Genomic DNA, 26749 nt, shown 5'->3' with positions numbered 1-26749 from the left:
GGCCATCTTGGGTGGTCAACAGCAGTATAGAGGTTGTATCAGGATGACAGGCATTCATAGGATGGCAGCTGCTGGAGCAGATGATTAAGTTTCTGTGCACGTGTGCTGTTTTCTGTGTCCTGTGAGAGCAAGGAGGAATCCTGACCCTAGTCTCTAGGTAAGCTGAGCTTGTTGCTCAACTCCACTGCCTCTAACCTGCTAATTAATCTCAGACTGCCTGAAGACAGTTACAAAATGTATTTTATTAATGCAATTAACCCTGGAGATATTCAAGAAGGAGGGAAATTGTGTGATCACTGGTGGTACCTAAAGGCTGTGAGATGAGATGAGATGCTTGGTTGTAGCATAATGGTCCTTGCCTGCGTGCACACTACTGAACCAGTTGGTCATGAATGGAACTGCAGTGGGCTTCATCCATGGAGCATCTTGAGCTTGGGACTCTGAAGGCACAATTGATTGAGGTGGGTTTAGCTTTGATTTGATTCTCCTTTTTTTGCAGTGGACTTCAGTCCTTTGTCTGTGTGATGCTGCCTTAAATGATTAGCCAACATGGGGGGAACATGAGAATTCTTGATTTTGAATTTAGCTTCTCTTCTGGATTCTGCCAGTTCCTTAAAAAGTGCAGCAGTCCAAGGAAATATCCCAGAACTGCTTTTCTAATGGAAACTCAGTAAATCTTTCATTTTGGAAACATGGTGGGATGACACCTATGAGTGAAGTGTTGGAATGGAAGGATACAGGCTCAAAATAGGAAGGATGGGTGGGCCAATCAGTCAGTAAGGAACTGGCTGAATGGTGAACAGAGAGAGTTGTAGTCAACGACTTGATGTGCAAGTGGAGATCAGTGAGCAGTGGCATTCCTCAGGGGTCAATATTGGGACCGGTGCTGTTTAACATCTTTGTTGGCAACATGGACAGTGGAATTGTATGCATTTGCTGACAACACCAATCTGTGTGGTGTGGTTGACACACTGGAGAGAAGCGATGCCATTTAAGAGGGACCTTGACAAGCTTGAGAGATGGGCCCTTGCTAACCTCGTGAAGTTCAATAAAGCTGAGTTAATTAATGAGGTCTGCCCTGACCTTCAGTAAGGTCCTGCACCTGGGTAGAGACAGTCCCAGGCTCAAAAAGAGGCTGGGCAGAGAATGGATTGAAAGCAGTCCTGAGGAGAAAGACTTGGCGATGTTGCTTGATAAGAAGCTCAACATGAGCCAGCATTGTATGCTTGCAGCTCAGAAAGCCAACCGTGTCCTGGGCTGCATAACAAAAAACATGGCCAGCAGGTCAAGGAAGGTGATTCTGCCCCTCTACTCCACACTTATGAGATCCCACCTGCAGTACTGTGTCCACTTTGGGGTCTCCAACATAAGAAGGACATGGATCTTCTGGATAGAGTCCAGAGGAGGGCCACAAAGATGATCAGAGGACTGGAGCACCTCTCCTATGAAGACAGGCTGAGAGAATTGGGATTGTTTAGCCTGAAGAAGAGAAGGCTCTAGGGAGACCTTATAGTAGCCTTCCAGTATCTGAAGGACCTACAGAAAGGCTTGAGAGGAACTTTTTACACAATAGAATGAGAGGTAATTATTTCAAACTGAAAGAGGGTAGATTTAGATTTAGATATTAGTGAGAAATTCTTTAGTGTGAGGGTGATAAGACACCGGAATAGTTTGCCCTGGGAAGTTGCGGATACCCCCTCCCTGGAAATGTTCAAGTACAGGTTGAATGGGGCTCTGAGCAACCTGGTCTGGTGGGAAGTGTCCCTGCCCTTGGCTGGGGGTTGGAACTAGATGATCTTCAAGGTCTCTTCCAACCCAAATCATTCTACTATTCTATGATAATTCTCTTCTTCAGGGAAAGTAGTAGTTGGAGATTACTTCTTAGAGTCCATCTATAGTTTGGACTTCATTATGATTGAACCTCTGAGCTCAGGGACTTGGTGCTTACATCTGTATGTTGGTTATAGAAGTGTTCCTTAAGTGCCAACACAGGTCTTTATGCTTTATCACAGCTAGGCTGGGTACTGCAGAGAATTAAAAATAAATCAGAGTGGAGTTTAATTGTAAAGGGTTTAGATTCTGAAAACTCAGTATCTGCCTTTGAAGATGGGCAAAGGCTGGGTTGCCAGCTGCTGCTGTCATCATGTTTAGGTGGCGTGTTGTCCCTGTCTCCTGGCCAGCAGCACAGCTGAGGGGTTGGTGATTCACCTCTAAGCTGCAGATCATTGCTCACTGCAAGACAGTGTCCCTGAGCTGCTCTGTGATAGCTCTGTTCAGCTCACAACCTGCCACTCCTGCTGTAGGAAGTTTGCCTTCTCGCTGTGTGGAGAGGAGGTGTGGGCTGAGATGGTGTCTGACTCCTTCCTCTTGTCTGCCCTTCTCCCTTCCAGCAAATGAAAGAGCAAGCAAAGAACTTTTCGTCGGAACTCAAGCAGATAGATTTGGATGTTAACCGCACATTCCGAAACCACATCATGTTTCGGGATCGCTACGGAGTGAAGTGAGTACAGGCTGTTTCACATGGCTGTATGGACATCAGTGGCAGTGGGTGTGCCTGGATGGCCATTAGCCCCCTGGCTTGGGGAAGCTCAGAGTAGCTCACAGGAGAACAAAGCCATCTCTGCTGGCTCCACAAACCATTAACGCATGGCACAACCCACAGACTTTGGGCTGTTGATTCTCTCTTTGAAAGGTCCACGCTGATCCACTTCCAGCCCCAGTTCTTGAGCCAAGCACCAGCCTATTGCAGTGCCTTGCCCCCCAGGGTGCTAGGGTTGCAGTTGCAGAGGACTTGGTTTGGGATGGCTGGGATGATGGGGTTGGTCTGCTAGGAGCTGAGTGGGGTGGGGCATGGCCTCTGCAACAGACTGGGTTGGAGAGGTTTAACAGTGGCTTTGTCACCTGGATGTGCTATGCCTGTCTGCCCTACAGAGACACAGAGTCTGTGAGGAAGCCTGCACTACATGTCTAATATGGTGATGACTCCTTCAACAAGGAGGAAAGGGAGAAACTAGCCTACTAATAAAATAGTAGTAATGCTTTCCCCCAGGTTATATAACACTTGATGCCTGGGTGGTTGCAAGTCTTAAAAATCCACCACCACTACAAATGTGAAGAGTGATTGTATTGAACACAGCATGTGAGAGTACATACATGTCTCTTCAGCAGAACTGCTGATGGAGCAGGCTTCTGCTTCAGCCCTGCTCTGCAGGGTCACTGGTGACTCTCCCTTGAAGGTAGAGGTCCCATCCCATGTGTCCATCAAGGTGCTTTCTGGCTCTGTGAGCCCTGCTTCTTGGAAAAGTCAGTTGCCTGAGCGTTTTCAGAGCCTTTTGCACTCTGTGTGCATGTGTTGGTGTGCGCACAAAGCTGGAGACTAATGCTCGGGTGTTTTAATATCCTTTTTTCTCCCCAGGCAACAGGCACTCTTCCATGTCCTGTCAGCATACTCGGTTTATAACACTGTAAGTAGTAAGCTAGTCTGGTTAAAGATAATAGCATTGTGCTTTATATGGATAAGTATTTTAAAGGCTTTATATATGTTTACGTATGTTTGCTTATGTATATATATATACACACACATATATTTAGCCAGTGGTAATTCCAATTTCAAGTCCCAATGCTGGTAGCACAAGACTTTTTGTGCAGGTGTTTAATTCCCTGGTTAATTTTGTCACCTGATAAATGACATCTGGTGGATCTGGTCTGGGTGGGAGTAAGCAAAGAACAAGAGATTACCCTTCAGCTTTCCAGCAAGACTAGCCTCCTGGCTGAAGGTCCATCATGTTTCTGACTTCTTGTTGTAAACTAAATGGCTTCCTTATTAAAAACGATGATTTTTTTTACAGCAAACCAGTCATTTTAAGCTGAAGGGCATGGGCAGAGTAGATGTAAATTAGCAGCTGAACATACTACCTTCATCTCCAGAAGAGGACAATTACCCCAGAAGGCACAGAAGATGCTCAGAGGGGTAGTCAAGGAAACAAAGACCCTGCTTTCCCTCACACAGATAAATGCTTACTGGATTTTTTTATTCTTTACTATAGTGCTCAAGTGGCTAAAGGAATGGAAAACAGTGTTGGAGCCACATGCTGTTTATCATCCTATCCACTATTCCTTGAATTAGCTGCAGGCACCTCTTATGTTGGGGTTTCTGTCCCTAGCCCTCCAGGCTTGAGCAGGGCTGGTGGGGGAAGCAGCATTGGTGGGGGGCATTGCCTGCAAGCCCCTTACATCCCACTGAAGGACCTGTTTAGAGTAGGTCCTGAGGAAAGCCACAAAGATGGTCAGAGAGCCAGAACACCTGTCTCATGAAGAAAGGCTGAAAGTTAGGGATGTTCAGCCTGGAGAATAGAAGCCTCCGTGGAGACCTTATTTTAGCCTTTCAATATATAAAGAGGATTTATAAGAAAGACTGACTTTTTACCAGGGCCTGTAGTGATGGGTCAAGGGGTAACAGTTTTAAACTGAAAGAGGGTAGTTTTAGATTGGACATAGGAAGATATTTTTAACAATATGGGTGGTGACAGATGGGAACAAGTTGCCCAGAGAAGCTGTGGATGCCCCATCATTTTAAATGTTCAAGACCAGGTTGGATTTGGGTTTTGAGCAACCTGGTCTAGTGAAAGATGTCTCTGCCCATGGCATTGGGGTTGAATGTGGTGGTCTTCAAAGGTCCCTTCCAACCCAAACCATTCTGTGAGTCAGTGACATGGTAGATGCTGTAGTCCTATGAGAGCTGTGAATTTGAGCATAAATGATAAAGACCTTGAAAGAGGTGAAGGAAAGAAGGAAGCATAGGCAACCTGACGTGCTTCTGCAGCTTTAACATCATGGTGGGATCTCACGATGTGGCAGCTCATGTGCCTCTTTTGGCTCTTGCAGGAAGTGAGCTACTGCCAAGGGATGAGCCAGATTGCAGCCATCCTTCTAATGTACTTAAATGAAGAGGATGCATTTTGGGCTCTGGCACAGCTGCTGACCAATCAGCGGCATGCCATGCACGGTAAGCCTGGGAATGGATGCAAACAGGGGCTCTTTCAAGGGGAGAGAAGGCTGTTTAGGTTGGTGAGTAGAAACGTTTCTCCTCACATACTTTTTTAAAGTGAGTAAGGCTTAATTGTGTGCCAATGCAACGCAACTGTGGAGCTGAACTTCACTCTTGGAGCCAGACAGATTAATCAGAGAAAAATGTGGTTTATCAGCACTGAGCTTTAGCACTCAGTAATGAACACTTTCACAGAGGTGCTGTCTGCTCACCAGAGTGCCTTGCCATTGGCTAGCAATTAATTAAAGGTTATGAGTTTTTAAGAAGTCCCTCAGAAGTACATCCAAGAGCATCATGTAATGTGCTATTTTTAGTGTGCCACGGGCTATGTGCCTTTGTGTTTTTATGAAGATGTAATTCTACCATCTTACTTGTGGTTAGCAGTAATGTATGCACAGAGAGTTCTTCTGTAAGCAGAGGGCTGGGAATTATGGCTTGGTAACTCTGGACAGTATTAAACCCATGTCCTGCTAGATTACAGGGCACTGCACAAGGTTGTGGTGTTCAAACATCTTCAGCTTTTCTCAGAACCTTGGCAGATACAAAGAGAGGTCTTGGCCAAACCATGTCTCAGGCAATGGGGATGTGAGCATGTCTGCTCTGCAGGGCTGGAGTGCTGAGAGTCCTGTCTCTGGGGTCTGTAGACAGGGTGAAGAGTGGCCTCTGGGACGAATGCCAAGGGTGATAGCTGGGTGAGCTGACATCCAGCCAACTTCAACAGGCAATGCAGGGAATGAGTTTCCAAAAAATCAGGCTGCTACCAAGACTATTCAGATCTTTTCTGATTATTTTCCATTTTTGTCATCTTTTCTTGTTAAGGTTTTTTCATTCCTGGGTTCCCGAAGCTGCAGAGGTTTCAAGCTCATCACGAGCAGATTTTAAGCAAACTGTTTCCCAAACTGAAGAAGCACATGGTATCTCTTTGCTATCAGTCTTTCCATACTATATTGCATTTTACTGCTAAAGCAATTAGTGTAATGTTCTGCCAAATAGATGCACAACTGAAAAGATTTCTAATGGTGTGGGACTGCTTCAGCCACAAAGAAGCGAGCGCTTATTAAATGGAGTGCCTGACTCTCACCAAGTTGAATAGTTTGCTTGCCAATGTGATGCCCATCTACAGGAAGGGCCAGAAGGAGGATCCGGGGAACTACAGACCTGTCAGTCTTACCTCAGTACCAAGAAAGATCATGGAGAGGCTCATCTTGAGTGAGCTCACATGGCAAGTGCAGGGCAGTCAAGGGATCGGGGCCAGCCATCGTGGGTTTATGAAAGAGAGGTCTTGCTTGACCAACCTGATTTCCTTCTATGACAAGTTGACCCACCTAGTGGATGAGGGAAAGCCTGTGGATTTTGCCTATCTGGAGATGTCCCACAGCATTCTCCTAAAGAAGCTGGCAGATCATGGCATAGACAGGAAGAAAAACTGGCTGGCTGGCCAGTAGTAGGAGTGAATGGAGTTTAAATCCAGTTGGCAGCCAGTTACCAGTGGTGTCCCCCACGGGCTCAGTTTTGGGGACAGTCTTGTCCAATATCAATGATCTAGACAAGGGATCAAGTGCTTCCTCAGTAAGTTCAAGGGTGATGCCAGATTGGGTGGGAATGTTGATCTGCTTGAGGGTAGGAAGGTTCTGCAGAGAGACCTGGACTGGGTCAATGGGCTGAGATCAATTGTGTGAGGTTCAACAGGGCCAAGTGCTGGGTCACAACAACCCCATGCGACGCTGCAGGCTTGGGGAAGAGTGTCTGGAAAGCTGCCCAGTGGAAAAGGACCCGGGGGTGCTGGTTGAGAGCTGGCTCAATGTGAGCCAGCAGTGTGCCCAGGTGGCCAAGAAGGCCAAGAGCATCCTGGCTTGTATGAGAAACTGTGTGGCCAGCAGGAGCAGAGAACTGATCGTGCCCTGTGGTGGTGAGGCCACACCTTGAGTACTGTGCTCAGTTCTGGGCCTCCCATTACAAGAAGGACGTAGGGGTGCTGGAGCATGTCCAGAGAGGAGCAACCAAACTGGTGAAGGGTCTAGAGAACAAGTCCTATGAGGAGAGGCTGAGGCAACTGGGATTGTTTAGTTTGGAGAAGTGGAGGCTAAGGGGAGACCTCATTGCCCTCTACAGCTACCTGAAAGGAGGTTATAGGGAGGTTGATATTGGCCTCTTCTCCCAAGTAAATAACAATAGGACTAGTGGAAATGGCCTGCATTTGTCCCAGGGGAGGTTTAGGCTCGATATTACCAAGAATTTCTTTAGCATAAGAGTGGTCAGGCACTGGCACTGTCTGCCCAGGGAAGTGGTGGAGCCACCATCCCTGGAGGTATTAAAAAAATCATGTACATGTGGCACTTCAGGACATGTTGTAGTGGGTATGGTGGGTTTTTTCTGGGTTGATGTTTGGACTCTGTGAGGTCTTTTCCAACTGTGACTATTCTGTGATTCTGTTTGGCTTGCTGGTCATCATTAGTGTAGGAACTTCTACAATCTAAAGACTTGCTTAGAAATGCCAGGCAAGAAGTCTCACAAGAGTCTACAGCAAAGAGTTGTTGCATACAGCAGCAAGGCTGTGTTGTGTTCTTACATGAGCTGCAGTGCCTGAAGGGTGATGCTGAACTGTCTGGAGTCTTCAATAATTATTAGCCCCAAGTGTTTGCATTTAATGGCTTTGTTGTTTAAAGAGAGGAGGTGTGTAAGATTTGCTGTGTGTTGTTGCTTGGGCATGTCCAGTTGTTTTTCTCTCTAGCAGATGGTACAATCCCATTTGGTAGCTGGAGAAGCATTTGCAGGACACCTCAAATGCAGCTGAATGTCTAGGCAACTATTTTGCAGTACCTGCTCCCTTTTTTGACCCCCTTGTGTTTAATTTACTCAGTTGGTATTCAGTGGCCAGACTCCTGAAGGTTTCTTATGCTCCCAGGGGGCTCAGTGGCCTGGCTCCAGGAAAAGCTGTTTAAATTGCTATAATCTGTAACAGCTCTTCTTTTGTGCTGCAAATCAGGGAGTTCTGGCCATATAAATGAAACGAAAGGACAGGTTCCTCAGGTTTGTCAGGTGCCCAGCACTAGTGCAAAGCAAAACCTGGAGCTAGTCTTTAATCCCATGGGTTTCTTAATCTTCCCACCCCTGCCGATTTGCAGCTTTGTAACAGATATCAGGTTGACTTGGTGCATATGCAGGACACTGTGCATCCTGGCACCAACCGGGCCACGCCATCATCCATGCCATAAAAAGAAAAGCTGTGTGTGAGTGCTGTGCTAGGCATCAGCCAAGGATGGAAAAGCAGGAAAGCAGGGTGATGTTGATCATGTTTTTAAGAGTTTTCCTTAACCTCTCCAGCTATCCTGCTCCATGCCATGCAAATGAGTTAGTCCTAGCAAAGCTGGCTTGACTGCAGAGGTCTGAATTTACCTATGGGATACTTGGGGTTAATAATTTTTATGGTGCTCCAACAGGCTCATGTGGGAATTCCTATGGAAACAAAAATGGTGGTCTGCTAGGAGCGTGTGGTTTGGGTACCTGGAAGATTCCCTGGACTAGATATTAGGCCAGAAAACCTTCTCCTAGAAATCCCTTTTCAAAGTTGTGGCTGAAGTCTGGCTCTGTCAAGGATCAGTTCAGTGAATATATTGAGAAAAGGGCTAAGGCAGGGCTTTAACACTGGTATTTAAAGCAGGGCCTTTGTTGGGAGACAAACAACAGCCAGATCCTGCATCCAGACCCCAGCATTAATAAATCAAACAACCAACCTCCCCAAAAGCCATTCTGGTGAAACACCTCTCTCTCTGCTCTCTCCTCCTAGGACAAGGAGCAGATGACTACAGGGATTTACACAACCAAGTGGTTCCTGCAGTGTTTCATTGACCGGGTGAGGATGCTTTGTGGGTGTTTCGCTGCTCTGCTGTTTGCATGCATGGTTAATCCACCTGTTTGTTTGAAAATGTGTCATAATTTGAAGAAGGTGTTAATATTTTATGAGGTGGGATATTATGCACACTCTGAATAGACTAAAACATTTATATGGGAGAAGCTAAAAATAACTGCATGTCACTGATGACAAGCCAACTCGTGCTGCCTTGTCACAAGTGGTTGCTGGGAGATGGCTCAACAGCATCAGTTAAAGCTTCAAAGTCAGGAGAGGTCTTTCTCTTGCCCACTGGCACTGCAGCAAAGGCAATTAACCTCACTTTGACTCTGAAAATAACAGGTAGAAGAAGAACTAGAGGTACAAACTTGAACAAATAGTACTGCAGCAGCAAAGGAGCAGGCTGGGCACTGAAACGTGTGTGAAAGCATTAAAAAAATATTTACCCTGGTTTGTCCTGAGCTGATTTGCCAGTTCTAAGCTGAGACTACTTAATTTTTAGGGGCAGCATTTTTCTTTCATGCTTTAATACAAGATCCAGACTTGCTAATGTTTAGGACATCTGTATGTCCCCAGTTGCAGTTTTCTGCTGCCTCATCTCCTATAAAGCAGTGGATGACCTCTTACCCTTGAGAAGGAACTCACTGCTTTGCAGTCTGTCACTAAAAGCTGTGCAAAATGCAAAATCCCTGTAACTGCAGTAGTGTGTGGTAAAAGAGCAGCAATAGCCAGTTCTGGTGAACTCTGAAGAGTAAGGGCAGCATCCTAAATTTGAACTTCTAAGTCACACTATGACTAGTGTTAATTTCTGTGTTAGTGAGATGCCTTAAATCTTTGCTGGGAGATGATGGCCTGTTCAATCATTTTGGATATCAATTCACTCCTGTTTGTCAGGCTGAGTCAGCATGCAAGTGATAACATCTTGCAGAGGTTTTCCTAACAGGCAGAAATAAGCCTGTGTATAAGGAAGACCACTTCTTTAGACACCAAAGGAGTGATTTTTTTTAATGTTTAGTGAAGCACCATTGGGCCTTCAGACCTATCCCATGAATAGCCCTTCATCTTTTTTAACAGTTTGGATGGATACAGGAGTGGTTTGATGTGTTTGCAAGGCTTAAAGATGATGATGATGCTCCCTCCAGGGTAGGAGAATCCATGTGCTAGTATGCCTGTGCAGAATGTTTCTCTTTCTGATTGGCGGCCAAGTTTTAAGTATTCTCTCAGCCACCCAGGGTTGTTAGCTATAAGGCAAAACCATAAACAGTAAAATAGGTTTTTCTGTTATAGATGAATCCTGGGCATCTAATGCCTTGCCCTGTTGTGTGTTTTGGTGTGAGGGGATGTAGTGATGCCACAAACCTCTGTGTCATGATGTGCTTGTTTTTTGGTTTTGTGTTTGAAACAGACCCCCTTCACCCTTACCTTGCGGCTGTGGGATATCTACATCTTGGAAGGAGAGCGGGTGCTGACAGCCATGGCTTACACCATTCTCAAACTGCACAAAAGTAAGGTCCCAGGAAAGCGTGTCTCATATGGCAAAGGTGGCATTGTGCTGGACCACCCTTGTGCTGCCAACCTGGAAAGACCTGCTGGCCACTACCAGCCTGCTCCAAAGTGTCCCAAAGGACACAGTCTCACACCAGTGCTCCAGGGAGGAAAGACTGAGATGCTGCAAGGGTTGAAATTCTGCTCTGGGTGCATAGCAAACCCCACCTGAAATGCTCCCAGCTGCCTTTCTGTGTGCTGCGCCTTGCATCTTTTATCAGCATGCTTTTAGGGGCAATACAGACAGCAACCCATCTATCCACAAAGCTCTATGGCAGTTCAGCTGAAAAGGCTGTAGAGGGGAAAATAAATCCATTAATATACTTCTAAAATGACCAAAACCTGGTTTTCCTACATACCATCAGCAGTGTTTCTACCTCAAGATCTTTGGAACTTTGAACCCCTCCACTCCCATAAGCTAGTAGCTTTGTTTTGTTGCCCTGTTAGGTATTTAATCTGGGACAGGAGTGATGCTGATATTGCATGCTGGGAACCTTTGGGCAAGTGGGATTTATGGGACTTCATTTGTTGGCTTCTGCAAACAGCAACTCTGCCCTTCTTTCAGTTGAAGAACAGGCTATCCAGAAATACATCTTTAAGTATCCTGTTTGTCTGCAAAGACTGGGAAACTGGCAGGCAGGGAGAAGTTTCAGCCTAGTGGTGAAATAATCTCTCGTCGCTGACGAATGCGTGGTGCAGATCAGCATCCCCCTGCATCCCATTCCTGCCTGCATGCCATCCTTGCCTGCATCCCTGGCGTGGGTCAACACCTCTGCCTGCATGCCTGCCTGCTGGCTGGTGCAGCTTGGCATCCCTGGCTGATGGTGGCAGCTGCCAGCAGTGGCCGTTCAGTTTGACACACTCGGGGTCTATTTTATGGAGCTTTTCCTCCTCCTAGAGGCATTGATGAGAACTTCCAGAAATGGCCCAAAATATGCATCTTAGTATAGGTCCCAGGTTCACAATCATCCTGCCATTGCAGAACTACTGCCTGGAGGTGAAACAGATATGACAAACAGCAGTAAGGTGGAGGAAGGGCAAAAATGTTTAGGCTGTCCCACCCTGAAGTGGGAACAGCAGCTAAATCCCAGATAAAAACAAAGCAATGCAACCCATACTCATGCTACTCTGCAATTGGCCGTGCTGCTGCCATTACTCTTTTCTGCTGTCCCCCAGAGCGCTTGCTAAAGATGACACTGGAAGACTTACGGGAATTTCTGCAGGAAAAAATTGCTGGTTCCCTGCAGTACGAGGATGATGCTGTTATTGAGCAACTGCAGGTGTCAATGACTGAACTGCGCAGGATGAAATTTGACCTTCCACCACCAGGTGGGTAGACGGGAACGTGGGAATGGCTGGTGGTAGTCATGTGCCTTGGGGACCAGAGCATCACTCTGGTGTGGCTGGGAGCCAGGGCAGCCCCAAAGGGCTGGCACCCACTCGGTGCAGCATCTGTCTTCCCATGGTCAGAGCATGCTGGATGGGTTTTATTTTGTTTTCTCTGCTTCCAATGCAGCAAAGCCTGAGGAATTCCCACGGAAACCCCTGGGCCTGAAGCTCTCCCTCAACCCAGTAGCCGTGAAGGGCAATGTGGCAGCCAACAGCCAGAATGGCCAGGTGGGTGAGCACTCCCTGGACAGGGAGCCTCATCCCCACAGAGGTCCCCGGACACTGGGGGGAATGATGGAGGTAAAGACTCCCACTCTTTGTGGCAGTGAAATAGCTGAAGCAACAGACATCCACCTGCACCCTCTTGGCAGGGGGGTGCTGGGAGAGGAGGGTGGGGTGGAATCCACAAGGGATGGGCAGCCACAGTCTCTTCTGAAGGCAAGTGAGACACAAGGCCACTATCACCTCCCACCCACGGTCTTGCCTCTGGAACAGCTGCTTCTCACTCCTAGCCATGCCATGATGGACCACAAGTCAGTCTCTCTCCCTACCCCAGCCGAGCATGGCTGCTTGAACTCTTCTCTTCAAAATACATCAATTCCTCCCAACTTGAGCATGTCTGAGCTTTCTGGTATGGATCACAGGGCATGGCAGCCAAATCCTGCTGCCCTGCCGGTGGGAGAACAAGCATCTTCCTTTTGCAAAGAAAATGTGCTTGATGCACACCCTCATCCTCTGCCAGGCAGCTGTCAGCAGCTCTCCAGCACACTGCAGCACAACGGCTCCCCAAAGAGCGAGGATGGGGACAGAAAGGCCAAGAAGCACTGCAGAGCAGCACTGCTGGACAAAACAGACTTGAAGCACTTGACAACTAAAGCTGCATCCACAGGGGAGCTCACCTGCTTGCAGCAGAATGGGTCAGGGAACACCACCAGTACTGCACACTGGCCAGAGGGCTTGGGAATGCTGCCTGTGCATGGGCTGGCAGGCGGCAGCATGCCCATCATACCTGGCAGCGAGCTGGAGGCAGCAGAGCTGGGAAAGGGCTGTCCCTTCCACCAGGTGCCATCTCCCAGAGTGTTGGGGAACAGCCCTTACACTGTTATCAAAACCACCACTGCCCTCTACTTGGCCCATGCAACAGAGCAAAACTTCTCGAACAGAACGCAGGTGGCATTGCCTCTGCCAGAGACTGGATATCCCCTGCCTGCCACCTCAATGCCACCAGCTCTCGCTCTGGTTCCAGAGGAAGTAGATGCCCAAAAAAGCCTCCAGAAATTAGTAAATGCACTGAAAGCTCCACAACCCACCCTGAGCCCCAGCACAAAATTTCCAACACAGGTTGCCAAATCCCACTCAGAGAACAGTTTACTTTCAGGCTCTCCTCCCCTGGCAAAGCTGCCCAAATCGGTGACATTTTAGTGGGGATAAGGGGGATGCGAAGAAGAGGGTGCTGAAGCAGCACACTTGTCCCTTTTTTTGGGATTCCCCCTTTTCAGTAGGGCTATGTCTGGGTGACAGCACAGCAGCCATTGCCTGTCAAGTCGTGCTTTGGTACAAGCACCCAGCAAGGAGATGGAGAGGTGGCCACCAGCGCCAGGAGGCACCAGCAAATTGGGTTTGCGTCTTTCCTATGGACAAATCAGAAAGTGCTTTCGTTCTTTGTTTTTTGATGCTCACAAGCCTTGTTGTGTATTGGGGGAGATGCTGGTGAATGTGTTGCCTGTTTTCTTTTGCTCCTGCTTAGCATGGGTACCCACGGCCGTGGACGCAGGTGCAAGGCGTAGGAGTCCAAAATGCTTTCTTTAAAATGCCTGATCAGTGCATCCAACAGCATTGTTTTCAGAGGTCGTTGCAGCGACTGATCTTTGTTTCTTTTCCCAGACCTGCAGTTGTAGGCACCAGCATTTTCAGGCAGGGCCATGGTTTTCCGGCAGGGCACAGGCAGCCCACTGCCGACGCTATGCAATTCTACAAAGCAGTGCCCAGCTCCAGCCCCAGGGGTGGATGGTGTTCCTGAGTGGAGGCTTAACAGCTGGTGAGTTCCTGACAGGGTGGGGGAAGTGAGGGGGGCTCTCCTTGGTGTCACCTCAATGGAGGACTACCAGCATGGTGATTCTTTCCTGAGTTCTCAAGATGACAAGGCAGCAATGAAGGTTGAGCCTGGTGTCTTGGACAGAGTGGCCTTTCTGCTGGCCTTTTACTTGCAGGTCCAGGTGGCAAGCAGGCTCACTGCCTTTCTGTTGGCTGACTAGGAAAAAGTGCAGCTGACTTGGGAAACCTGCCTTCACTAGCAAGCTGCTAGAGGTGTGATGATGTCTAATCACAGTGCCCAAGCTGAAGCCCGCTTTTATTTTGTGCAAGTTGAGTGTCAGGGTGGAATGGGCATAGGAGCCAGGAAAAGAAGAGCACATTGCCCATAATATGATCTCAGCCCACCCAGAAATCAACAACTAAGGAAGGAAATCTGGTCACAGAGATTTGGAAGATGATGCTGTAGAGCATCAAAGTCACCACAGCCCACTGCTGAGGAGGTAAAACAATGGGTGCCCACCTGCCCTTCATGCACCAAGTCCTGGTGGTCTGGCCATCTCCTCCCCATCCCAAGGTGTCGCTGGTGCACAGCCTGAACTCTTGGCTGGAGCTGTACAGGGACAGCTGAAAGAGCTGGTCCAAACTCCTGTTCCCAGTATATACTTCACCCCTACATGTGACAGGACTTCATCAGGAAGGGAGATTAATGGAAGCAGCAGTAAACTAGTCTAGATGTTTGACTCTGCAGTCCAGAAGTGGTGGCTGCAGATGCCAAATTAGTTGGAATTGCTGGTGGGATGCCTCTCTCTTCAGTAGCTATCCAGGGTAAAGCTCCTTAAAGTTCTAAGGAGACATTGAAAACTGTTTTATCTGACAGACTGCTTCAGTAACATCTAGCTGATCTGAAATCTTCCTGGAAGCCCAGCAGAAAACTTCCACTAAACTACTTTGTGGGGTTTAACAGCTTGTGGCATTTGTTTTTCTTCTGTGCATGTCAAGGTTTATGTAAGCAGCAGAGAGCATTGTTTGGATGTAGGCAGCCAGATCACAGCACCCTCAGCTTCTCTTGCAACCCCTGCTCTGTCAGAGACCCCATCTTCTGCTGAGTGGCCAACATTCCCTGTCCTCTTTCCCCCTGCAAAGCAGGGATAACCCTATTAGCTACCTCACAGGGATGTTGAGGAGTTGAGTTGCTTTTTGAGAAGTGCTGTATGAATGTTCAGTATATGTGTTTTGATACACCATGGGTCCTTTCTAGGACAACAGTGCTTGAATTGGCTTTAATTTACAGTACATTTTTCAGTAACCATGCAGTAGTTAGGCCTATTTGTTAAAATACCTGGTCAGTATTCAGGACAGGTGTAAGTTGCCTTTCACTTAGCAGCCTACTGTCCACTGGAGCTCATCAGGAAGTAATGAGAAGCATCTGAGTGCTAGTGTTCACCTCTTGGCTTGGTTTCTGTAGCCTGGGAGAGCCTGTTCTCTCCCTGAAGCACATACAGGACTCCTACTAACACATCTCAATATTTGGCTTAGATGTGCAAGAGCTGAGATCTCTAACCCCACCAATGCTCATTTGACATTTTCCCATCATTTTGGGCACACAGCCTTTGCATGTCGTATTGCACATGCACCTGGGCTCCTCACCCAACATGTCTGGGATGTTTTGCAATATTCACATTTTAAAAAGTGGTTCCTTCTAATTTTGGAGTGCTGTCAAATGGCATTTGATGCATGGTGTTCAACAAAAATTTGGAGAGGGTCTTCCCCTCCAGTCCCTAACAGGAATGAGCAGCAAGGTCCTCAGTCACATCCAGTCCTGGAGAAAAACACCAGCTGGTTTTAGTGACCTTTGGACCAAGCAGACATAGGCTCCCTGTTCCCACCAGTGTGCTCCTTGCTGGGAAAATGTCCAAACTCTTCATCACCCAAGAAGCTATTCTCCAACCTGCAGTCCCTGGGAAGCTTAGGAAGGATTCATAGAGGTAAAGCAGCCTGAGCTGGCAATGCAGATTGCTTGCCTTGGAATGATGCTCTCACTTCACATCAAAGCATAATCTACTAGGGGATGACAGATCTTCTTTGCTTCTTGCTGCAGATGATGGTGCAACCATGGCGGGTCTGTGGCAGCAGAGGTGGGCAGGACATGGCCCAGCGTTAGCTCTTTAGCTGCAGAGAGGAAGGAAAGGAGAAAGGTGATAGTAACAGCTGAGCACGGCAAATGACTGGCCTAAGCTACTTGCACCCCTGCCCCAGCCTCCTACAATGGCCTCACAACCCCTTAACAAAAGCCACCCTAAGAGCAAGCAAACTCAGGAAAGCAGCTCCCCCTGTCCTTGCCATCACAGCCCCAGGACAGCTCTCACACCACTGCCCTTGATGTAGTTTTAAAGACCAACATTGCAGGTTTGGGGTATTGGTTGTTTTTTTTCGTTTGAGCACTTTGAGTAGCTGTAGTGCTGGCAGGCAGCAGGAGCTGCAGGGACTGATATTGGGGACCAGCTCCAGCCTGGAACAGCAGTTAAGGTCAGGGTCTCTCAGCCACGCACTTTGGGAGCCCAGCTACCATCTGCTGTTATTTTTAATTCCTAGTCTTGTTTACAGCGTGTAACCGCTTCCTCTGTGACTCCTTCTAATGTATTATAATTCATACTTAAAAAAAAATTGTCTGTGCTTTTTTTTCCTTTTTTATTTTTGTAACAAAGTCTTTTGGGGAAAAAAAAAAAGTCAGTCATTCCTTTTCATGCTGATCCAAACAGACTGGCCAGAGTATTTGATACTGTGTTTCACAGGGTTGTCATGGTAATGGTTAAAGTAGTTTAGCATACTGTCGGACTCCACAAAATTTCTTACAGCAACCAATGCTGCCTTTACTGCTGGCTTTAAGCTTGCTTCAGCTGTGGCAGGTCCAATCTATTCCGTCTCTGCCGTCCTCCCTGCTCTTTAACTCAGTTATATCCAGGCATGCCCAACAACAGTGGAAAGAAAACTACCCCCCTCTACCTACTGCCATCCTATCCCAGCTCACTAAGCCAAGAGCAGCATCTTGCCACCAGCCTCTGCACATCGCTTCTGACACATGGTTAGTGGCCAGCAGCACTGTTGCAGCTTTCTTTCTTGGCCAAGATTTCAGGTTTGGAATTTGCTGTTCTGTCCGTGAGCAGTGCTGGGAGGAGGAGTGAGTGCACACAGCTCCTTGCAGAGCAGATTGGTGGGTGCATCTCGCTGTACCACTATGAGAGGCAGGACTGAGTCACACTTAACCAGTCACCAAGTGACTTTCTTTGCTTTTACATGTTTTGAGCTGACATCCAGAGTGATTTGTTCCAGTCCAGGTTCTTCTAGAACAAGTGCACCTTGCAATTAATATGGGGAAAATCAACTGAATTGACTCCAAATGCAGCAATTCCTTCTCCAGGCCTACATTCACTGTGATGAAACTGTAACCCTGATGCTACTTTCAGACTAAGTTAGTTCAGCTAGCAAGCTTCATAAACTCATATACCAATATCCCGCCTGTTATGACCAGCAGGTTGCTATCCTGTACCCAGATTACCAACACCAACTTGGCAAGTGAAAATGCCAAGTCCAAAGTAACAGCTTCACCTGTGAGAACTGTCTTTTGCATACTCCAAAGATCACATCAGAGCTGATGTATCTTACTGTGCATTGAAGATCTGTCATGATTCTCCTCAAGCCAACCTCCTAGAACAAAGGTGCAATACTACATTAATACCTGATTAATATATTATTTCAGGAGAACTGTGGTGTCAAACTTCAACACCTCCTTTTGCTCCAAATTTCAGCATGGACTTGAACACTTGATGTGAGTCGGGCTTCCTTGTGATACTCTAATTACAGCAAAAAGCTAACCAGTTGTGCTTCTATCTTCTCAGATGGCCACATCACTGAACAGCACTGTTCGACAGTCAGGTCCCGGCTGTCTCACTTCTGCTGGGTGCAGTCCACAAAAAGGAATTACATTGGTCTGCAACCAGCCAGACTTGGACCACTTCCTGTCAGCTAGGTTCTCGTAAGATGCTTCCAGTCTCCAGTTCCAGCTCCTATCCTATTACTGAATTGCTGTCATGTTGTGTTACTGTTCAAGCACCTGCATTGAGATGAAGGTGTATTCTGGCTCCTGAAGAACTTTCAGGTCCATTTGCAGAACCCCAGTGACTCCTTGCACATCTATATCTGCTTTAGCCATAGACTATAAGCAGCCACCCCAAAATAAGAAACTGTCAATATCTGGAACCACTTGAAGTGTACAACAGACCAAAGATGTTAAGTTTCAACTAGTCTTTTCCACCAGGAAGAAAAGCCTGTCTGGTGCCTGATGGTGCTGAATCGCTGATGAAACAACTCATTTTCAGCATCTTTTGGAGCAACAGCCCTAATGGGTGGCCCACAGCAGCAACAGTATTTTGGCAACTAGAAGACACTCAAACAAGCTATGGTAACACGCGATCTGACCAGATCCAGAGTTTTCCTGAGCAGGCTGGAAAACCTCATGCTGAGGGGTGCAGAAACCTCTCTGAAAGGGACATATTTGTACTTTTGTTTCTTGTTCCTGGTCAAACTGCTGAAGGCCTTTGTATTCTGGCCAGTGCTTCTCTAGGACACCCCTGCCAAGATGTCAGCCTCTTGCAACTGCAGCTGGTGCCTGCTCTGTGAAGACACCTTGCTCCTATTGCTCCCCAGAGCTCCTCAGTTTGCTGGACCATGGCTCCTGGTCCTTGACTGTGGCTGCTGGTCCCCCATCAGAAATGAGAGGACACGCTCAGTGGTTAGAATCATCCAGTCCTTGAGAGAGCCCCAAATGCTATATATTTGAGTCCAAAACACAGCATTATTTCTCATCTGAAGATTTCCAGATAGAGCTACCCCATTCTTTACCAAGGGTCTATTGAAGGATGGGATAAGCTCTATTGCAGAGAAAGACCATGAGGTTCCTAGTGCAGTAACACCACCAAGGAAGAGTGCCCATGTCAACCCACCCACTAACTGTTAAGGCTTTTAGTAATCTTCTAGAAGGATGAACTAGCCCTCCCTTCTTTGCCTGCAGTTGTGTGCAAGTAGCCAATTAAAAAAACAAAACTCGTAATTCCAAGCTTCACACTTGAAACAACTTAGGCTGGGAAGTTTTCTGAAAGTCTTTGGTGTCCCCTCCATGTAACATCTGACTCAGCATCTTCAGCACTCCACCAGCATGGGGACAGGTCCTACTGCAAACAGCACATTCAGCTAAAGGCAGGGCAGCTCTTCCTTTGGGTAACTTCCCCCACTTGAGCCAGGACCAGCCCTTATGCAATAACTGGGTGCCTGGCAGCTGCAGCCAGGCTGGGTCTGTGCCTCACAGCAGTTTGGAGCATGCAGGTACAAAATGCAAGTCATTAGCACAAGTTCTCTCTTGCCCAGGCCAAAAGCAAAGGCAGCAACTCCTGACAGGACTCGAGTTTAATTTTGGTGCTGTCTGGCATGACAGACGATGAAGAGTGGGATGGGAAGCTGCCCACATGGATGCTAGGAAGCCTGAGTGGGCTGTGACTTTGTGCCGGGGCATCCGAGGTATCTGCACCAGTTTTTCTATGTGAGGCATGTGACTCATATGCTGCCCTCACCACTCCCACTGCCTACCAGCCTGGGCTGCCAGACTCTGTGCCTCTTCAGGCCTGGGCTAGCCCATGCAGAACAGTGCCCTGCTGCAGTTGGCTGGATCACCTTCCCCCTTTGATGCTTTTAATTCTGGATGCCAGCTAAATTAGCCTGTGCAATAGCTTGGGAGAGGGAAGAGCAGTGAGCACTGTGCCACCTGCTGCAGCAAGTGTAATGTCTTATCTCTGCCAGTGTAAAGCACATGGGACAAGCAGGTCAGACCCGAGGCATAAATAACAAAGAAGCAGGGCTGAGCAAAGACAGGTTTTCCAACAGATTAGCCCTTGTTTAAAGCACTCTTATCCACTCTGAACCCAAGGACTCTGAATCCTTGAGTCTTAGATGTTGAACAGCCATTGCTGAGCAGCCAGACACTTGTCTGCAGTGCAGGAGAGCCTTTCTATGTGCTCACCTGTCATTAAGCTGTGCACAGGGCAGACAAGGCTCTTCATACCACTATACACTGCTGACAAACTGGAGCAGCACAATGTATACTGCTATGCAGGTATTAGCAGTGGCTAGGTGCTGGAGGGGAGCATAAAGGCCTAAATCTATCTCTGGAGCACATTTGGGATGTACTGTGCCAGAAAGCTGCCTGGAAAAAAAAAAATTAAGCAACAAACTGGCACCATCTGAGGTGAACCCAGCTATCAGATGCTTCCAGCTTTTCAGCTGTCGCATGTGAGGCCATAAAGAAATCCCACAAGGACTAGGTTGAAGGCAGAGCAGTGCTGAGGACAGGCTTGAACTGGTTGCACTCTTCCACCCCACCAAAATTTGGGGACAGAGGTGGCCTGGGGGAGACAGGGACATGACAACAACTTGCTGGAGAAAAAGGCAGCTCTTTCCTTGAAAGACAGCCCACACTGATCACTTTTCATGGTCTACAGCATGACCTCAGGCCATGGAGAGCAAATCTCAGCACCCTTCCCTCCCTGCCATCCCATCAGCAATCCTCCCAGAGCACCAGCAGCAGCACCCTCTGGAAGGAGGACACAGCCATCAAGACGGTTTGTCGACACCATAAGTAATAATTTACTGTGATTCAATCTGTGGCTTTGTACAGTTGCCAGGGTGGGATGAGGCCAAAGGAGGAGGGTATGGGGAAAGAAAAAAATAGAAAAAAAAAAGTTGTTTGCCGCAGGCTTGGGTGAAGTGTGAGATAGTCCTTGGAGGGGCTCATGCTTCCCATTTCCTCTTCCTCTCCCCCTGTACTCCTCCCCTGAATCCGTTTGTTTCTTCCTTCGCTTCACCTCTTGCCTTGCACTCTGCACAGTAGGAACCTCTCCAGACACAGTCCAGTCAGCTGAAACCAGAATAGGATACTCATTAGCACCTATCTGCCATAAGAACCAGCTGGGATTGTTTCCATTACCCACCCCCCACAATTTTGGATGACATTGCTACTGTCCACAGAGGGAAAGCAAAGGGCTACAAGTCTTGGGAGGTCCAAACCTGGGTCAGGAAAGCATCCAAACTTCTGAAGGGAACAAGCAAATGGTTTGCGAGTGATGGCAAGTGTCAGACATTTGACCAGACCTCCTATGTCTGCCAAACCTCTCTGTTGAATGGGGCACTCTGGTGAGATCTTTCTCCCTCCTCCAGGGATGATGGAGAACACAAAGTCCAGGGCAAACGCAGCCAAACCTCCCTGGTCACACACCCAATCCTTGCCAAAACCCAATGTGTCCTTGCCTTGCTTCTCCTTTTGTGCCCTGATGTTCCTCTCTCTCTGCGTTTTGACACCGCAGCTAGAATAGGATGGCATGTCTGGTTTAGTTTCTGCCTGAGTAGAAAAAGATGTGGGCAGCCCACGGGGCACACTTGTAACAGAGGGGAGTATTTGGAATTGGCAGATGTAGTTACCAAGCCACTCTCCTTGATACTTGAAAAGTCATGACAGTCAGGTGAAGCCCCTGGTGACTGGAAGAAAGGACATGTTACACCCATTTTTAAAAAGGGTAGAAAGGAGCACCCTGGGAACTACTGACCTGTCAGCCTCACCTTTGTGCCTGGGAAGATCATGGAACACATCCTCCAAGAAGACATGCTAAGGCACATGGAGGACAGGGAGGTGATTCAGGACAGCCAGCATGGCTTTCCTAGGGGTAAATCCAGCCTGACCAACCTAGTGGCCTTCTACAATGAAGTGACTGCATCAGTGGACAAGGGAAAAGCAGTGGATGTCACCTATCTGGACTTCTGCAAGGCCTTTGACATGGTCCTCCACAATATCCTTCTAAGTTGAAGGCATGAATTCGATGGGTGGACTGCTTCGTGGACAAGGAATTGGCTGGATGGTCACATCCAGAGAGAGCAGTCAATGGCTTGATGTCCAGATGGAAAACAGTTACAAGTAGTGTCCCTCAGGGGTCCGTACTGGGACCAGTGCTGTTTAATATCTTCATTAATGATACTGACAGTGGCACTGAGAGCACCCTCAACAAGTGTGCTGATCACACCAAGCTGGGTGGTGCAGTCAGTACACCAGAGGGACAGGATGCCATCCAGAGGGACCTGGACAAGCTGGAGCATCTCTCTTATGAAGACAGGCTGAGGGAGTTGGGGTTGTTCAGCCTTAAGAAGAGAAGTCTCCAGGGGTACCTTATAACAACCTTCCAATATCTGAAAGGGCCCACAAGAAGGTTGGGCAAGACCTGTCCACTAGGGCATGTAATGACAGGACAAGGAGCAATGGTTCTAAGCTAGAAAAGGGTAGATTTAGGCTGGACATTAGGAAAAAGTTATTTAATATGAGGGTGGTTAATCACTGGAACAGGTTGCCTAGAGAGGTGGAGGCCCCATCCCTGGAGACATTCAAGGTCAGGCTTGATGGGACTCTGAGCAATCTGTTCTAGTTGGAGATGTCCCTACTTATTGTAAGGAAGTTGGACTGGATGACTTTTAGAGGTCCCTTTCAACACAATACGTTCTATGATTCCATTTTATTATTTTTAAGACACTCCTTTCCTCCCCTTCTTGCCCCTCTTTCTGAAGACACTGCACATGCCAGTGCTGACCACTGGGCTGTGACAGAGGCTGGGCTCCTTGCTGTCCATGTAGGGAGCAGCAGCATCCACCAAACTCATCCTGTCAGCTGTGAGCCAGAGCAGGAAGTTAGCCATGAGCTTACATCCCCATCTGGAGGAAACGCTACTGAACATCTGGAGGACTCAAACATATGGAAAACCTCCTTTAGCAGTTGTAGGTGCGCTGGGCACAGCATTCAGCTCAGTCCCCAGAAGACCTCATGCACCTTAAATAGAAGCAGAGGGGTGGAAATGGTTTTTTACTCATTGGAAGCAAATACTGCCAGCATTTCTTCTTTTTTTTTTTTTTCTTTTTTCTGGGGGGACAGGTGTGGAGGGAAGAGCTCTGCTGACTCTCTGCCCTTGGCTTATAAAGCAATGGAGGAAAACCAGCTTATCTCCATCTTCAGCAAGAGCCTCTCAATACAATCGCTGGACATGATGAACTTCTCTTTAGGACTCTAGCAGTAGTGTAAAGGAGTGAAGGGCCAGCCCAGGTGCTTGGAGACTCCCCAAAAGACATTAAGGACAATGTATCGGCTTTTCTCCTACAACCCAGTTCCAGATATCCTTAGATGTACATCTCCCCAGTCCACTCATCCCCAGTTGCCTCTCTCCACTTCTGCCATGGAAGGAACGGAAGGAGCTGGTTAAACAGCCAGATGTTCCTAGACATTTGGCTTAAGGCCACCCAGCTCATGCAGGGACAGCCTTAGGATCTCTCCCTCACTGCTATCCAGGAACATAAAAGTGATTTAAATAAACTCACCATTTTAAAAAATAAAATAAAGAGTAGCAGTCAAGTGAAAATGTGCAATCTGAAAAACACTCTTCTTGGCTCCAGCACACATATTTTACAAAAGCAAAAGAGCCCCCTTATGGCTAATTCTCAATGCTACATTGGTTCCCACTATCCCAGGGGATATATCCGATAGGGAAAACTCTTCTAAGGAACACAGGGCTTTCACAGTGAGACATGTCTGCTCTGAAGCTTTAGGATGAGGCAATTTCACATTGAATGCATTAGGAGGCAATGCACTCAACCAGCTCTTAATATGATCTTCTAGAGCCAGTCTGATGAATGAACAAGCAAGCTGCACACCTTCAACACAAGCTTAACTTCTCTTCCAGGGGGGCAGCATAGGAAGAAGCTTTCCCGGGGAAAGCACAGCATAAGACTTTAAAAAAAAAATATTTATGTAGAATTTTGTTCCACAAAATCAGGAGGAAAAACATACAACTCTTTCCTCCTACATGCTTCCTTATGTTCCACTTATGTTTTGACAGAAAAATACAGTTTCAGTTAAAAAGGTGTTTCATTTAAAAATAGCCATTGCTGAAATAGTTTCTGCTGCATTTGTTTGCAGATGAGTGCATCTGCAGTCACCTCCTGCCTTGCTTCCAATACACCCCTGCTGTATCCCCCTCTCCTGCTTTATAACCCCTCTGCACCCCATCTCCTGCTTCCAAAACTCACCATAGTCATGATATCACACATTTGCAGTTCATGCAGCCTGGGCCGCTCTCATCTGGAGGATTCAGCTTGCGCAGCTTGTGCTGACGGATCTCCCGCACCAAGGTGTAGAAGGCATCTTCAACACCCTGAAAGAAAAGCATCGCTTGATGCAGCTGCCAGTTTAGAGGGGGGACAGTTTAGAGGGGGAAGGGCTCCTCAGCCAGGTGTTCCTAGTGCTGTCTTCCAGCAGTGCAGATTGCAGAGTTAAAGACACAAAATGGAGTTGAGAAGACTAACAGGGATGTCAGTGTGACCCCCAGACAGCAAGAGGCAAGGAGCCACAAGGGCAAGGAACTCCTTGTGCTTTCAGCAGCCTGACTGAGGTGTACCACATAAGAGAAAAGCCACCACTAGATCACTGAAGGTATCAACTGCTCCATTTCACCGTTGTGCCCTGGGAGCCCAACATGGTCATTCCGGCACTGGTATATTCTGCCTGTAGGTCTGCCAAAACAGACCAAGGATAAGTTTAGCCAAGTCCCCTGAACTTGGCTGACCAGCAGTGACTATGGGGCTTGCTCCAGAGCCTTGGAGAAAGCCTTGAGAAGTCATCTTCCCATCGCTTCTGCCAGAGCATGAATTACGCACTTCTCCAGATTGGAGGAAGCCCAAACAGGGAAGGGAATGTCCTGATGGAGCATGTAGCCCTGAGGAAGCAACTAAGTCCAGCACTTGCACCTGTCTGCACAGTGGTGTTTGCCTACTTCTGCCTCTCCAGGACAGCACCAGAGAAAAGAGAAAAATAAGATGATTTTGATTAAACCCTCGTCCTACCTGTCTGGTTTTGGCAGATGTTTCTATGTAGGGGATCCCATAACTCCGGGCCAGGTCCTGCGCTTGCCGGGTCTCCACCGTTCGGGCTGGTAGGTCACATTTATTTCCCACCAGCACCATAGGAACATCATCTGAGTCTTTCACCCTTTTGATCTGCTCCCTGCAAGAGTACGAGATGCCAAAGTGAAGGAAGAAAAGGCATCAGGGGCAGCTCCAAAACACTCCACCTAATTATTTGTCAAGAATTAACAGCTAGGTTTCATTCCTGACAAGAACCTTGTGTTGGGCTTTCAAGAGAATGTAAATGACCACAGCAAATAAGTGAATAAACAGTCAAAAGCTAGGTCACTTACTGAAATGAAACCTAAACATACTTCTGCTTTTTAAATGCAAAAGTTTACAAAACACAACCTGAAATTATGACCATCTATAAGACATGAGCTTAATACAGTTTAAGCTAAATAAAAATGAATACTCAAGCAGTTACATGTGTTATTTCCAACATTTTAGATCAAGTAATCCCCTTGAAAGGGAATAAAAAAAAACAAAACAATGAATCACCTGCATACAAGAATTTGCTGAGCAGATAAAGCAGCTTTTGGCAGCTATAACCTTTTCTGCACAGGTAGTATTTGCTTTCTTTCAATTTAGTTCAAGTCACTCAAAGTTGAGAAACCAACTGGGAAGTGAAAAAGCTGTTAATGCTCACTTCTTCATTCCAACCTTGGATTTAAATCTAGGTGGGCAAGGATGAGATCTACCACTTCTAAAAATCTTAGAGGTCATCATGATCACAAGCAATCTATTCAATTCCCTCCTGATACTCCCTTTTCTTAAACATTTAACTTCAGATGCCAACCAGCTTTTTTTCCCTTGCTCGTGCATCCAAAATATTTAATATGGTTTATTTAACTAATAAAAGCATTATTTAAAATGCTGATTTCTGCATTCGAATTGAATTCAGATTTCCATCCAAAAGCAGTTGCACGTGTATTGCACACAAAAATAATTTTTTTTTATGTAGAACATAGAAATGAGGTCTGACTATGTCTATGATACGCCATAAAGCCACTTAAATGTTCCATGTAGCATCCTGATCAGCAAATGTAAGTACTAAATTTAGTGCACAGGCTACACTTAGCTGAAAAGAGATACTTCATAATGCTTCCAAGGAGAGAGACAGGAGAGACAGTGCTTCTCTGGGGAGTATTTTTTTTTAAGTGCAAACACAAAGAGCCCAGGCAAAACAAGATGAAAGCCGGTGATTTACATAACGATTAAAACTGGAGCTTGAAATCAAGCTATCCTACGAGTGATTCACAGGCACCAGTCCTGGCATAAAGATGAATGCTGCTGAATCCTTCAGATGCTTTAGGAAAATTCCTATCCTTTGTCCTCTGGTTCAGCTAAAATTAGCCAAATTAGTCAAACTGTACACTTATCACTGAACATGCCTACTAGGTGAAGACTGAGACATCTCAACAGCTCACAGCGGTGCCTCTAACTACCAAGCCAGGGAAGGCTGTGCCTGTGCTTGGAGCTACAGGATTATCTGGGACCTGGGTTTATGATGAGAGACTGGGGTACAGAGAATCACAGAATAGTTCCAACCCCAGCGTGAATGGGAAGGGACACCTTCCACTAGACCAGGCTGCTCAAAGCCCCATCCAACCTAGCACTGAACATTAACCTGCTCCATCTTTGCCCTGGTTGAAACCAAGCTCCGAAGGGCCAGGACTACCTTTCCCCACCTGTGTGCAGCCAACACACGACAGCCTTGCCACAATGGCTGAGAGCAGGAGAAGCAGCCCTTCCTGCCCTTCTCAGCCTCCCTTCTCAGATCCTGGGCCCAGCAGAAGTTGCTGAGATCAACTGCACTAACAAAGCAATTCCATTAATTAGGGAGG

The 26749-nt window shown here is 47.2% G+C and overlaps 2 protein-coding genes across 9 annotated transcripts in view; one reads left to right on the top strand and one right to left on the bottom strand.

Moving 5' to 3' along the window:
• LOC127385701 (uncharacterized) overlaps positions 1 to 13804 on the top strand; it is a 77778-nt gene extending 63974 nt beyond the window's left edge. For 6 of the 7 annotated variants that reach the window (XM_051621704.1, XM_051621705.1, XM_051621707.1 and 3 more), the window contains 8 exons: positions 2391 to 2500; positions 3416 to 3464; positions 4885 to 5005; positions 5867 to 5961; positions 8835 to 8900; positions 10303 to 10402; positions 11619 to 11771; positions 11959 to 13804. In XM_051621704.1, coding sequence (XP_051477664.1) covers positions 2391 to 2500; positions 3416 to 3464; positions 4885 to 5005; positions 5867 to 5961; positions 8835 to 8900; positions 10303 to 10402; positions 11619 to 11771; positions 11959 to 13253 — 1989 coding nt within the window. In that variant the 3' untranslated portion in view covers positions 13254 to 13804. Of the gene's footprint in view, positions 1 to 55; positions 1582 to 2390; positions 2501 to 3415; positions 3465 to 4884; positions 5006 to 5866; positions 5962 to 8834; positions 8901 to 10302; positions 10403 to 11618; positions 11772 to 11958 lie in introns of those variants that run through there. The other variant, XM_051621710.1, reaches the window with a different exon arrangement.
• A 6730-nt stretch (positions 13805 to 20534) lies between these two features.
• Positions 20535 to 26749, bottom strand: part of HRAS (HRas proto-oncogene, GTPase) — a 41658-nt gene continuing 35443 nt past the window's right edge. For both annotated transcript variants that reach the window (XM_051621718.1, XM_051621719.1), the window contains exons 4-6: positions 24843 to 25002; positions 24030 to 24154; positions 20535 to 20829 (exon numbers count right to left, since the gene is read on the bottom strand). In XM_051621718.1, the coding sequence (XP_051477678.1) occupies positions 24035 to 24154; positions 24843 to 25002 (280 nt within the window). In that variant the 3' untranslated portion in view covers positions 20535 to 20829; positions 24030 to 24034. The remainder of the gene's footprint in view (positions 20830 to 24029; positions 24155 to 24842; positions 25003 to 26749) is intronic.

This window comes from Apus apus, chromosome 5 (assembly GCF_020740795.1).
Source record: "Apus apus isolate bApuApu2 chromosome 5, bApuApu2.pri.cur, whole genome shotgun sequence".
Taxonomy (NCBI): Eukaryota; Metazoa; Chordata; class Aves; order Apodiformes; family Apodidae; genus Apus; species Apus apus.
Note: the sequence above shows the minus strand (reverse complement) of the source record. Positions and strands in the feature narration are given on the sequence as shown.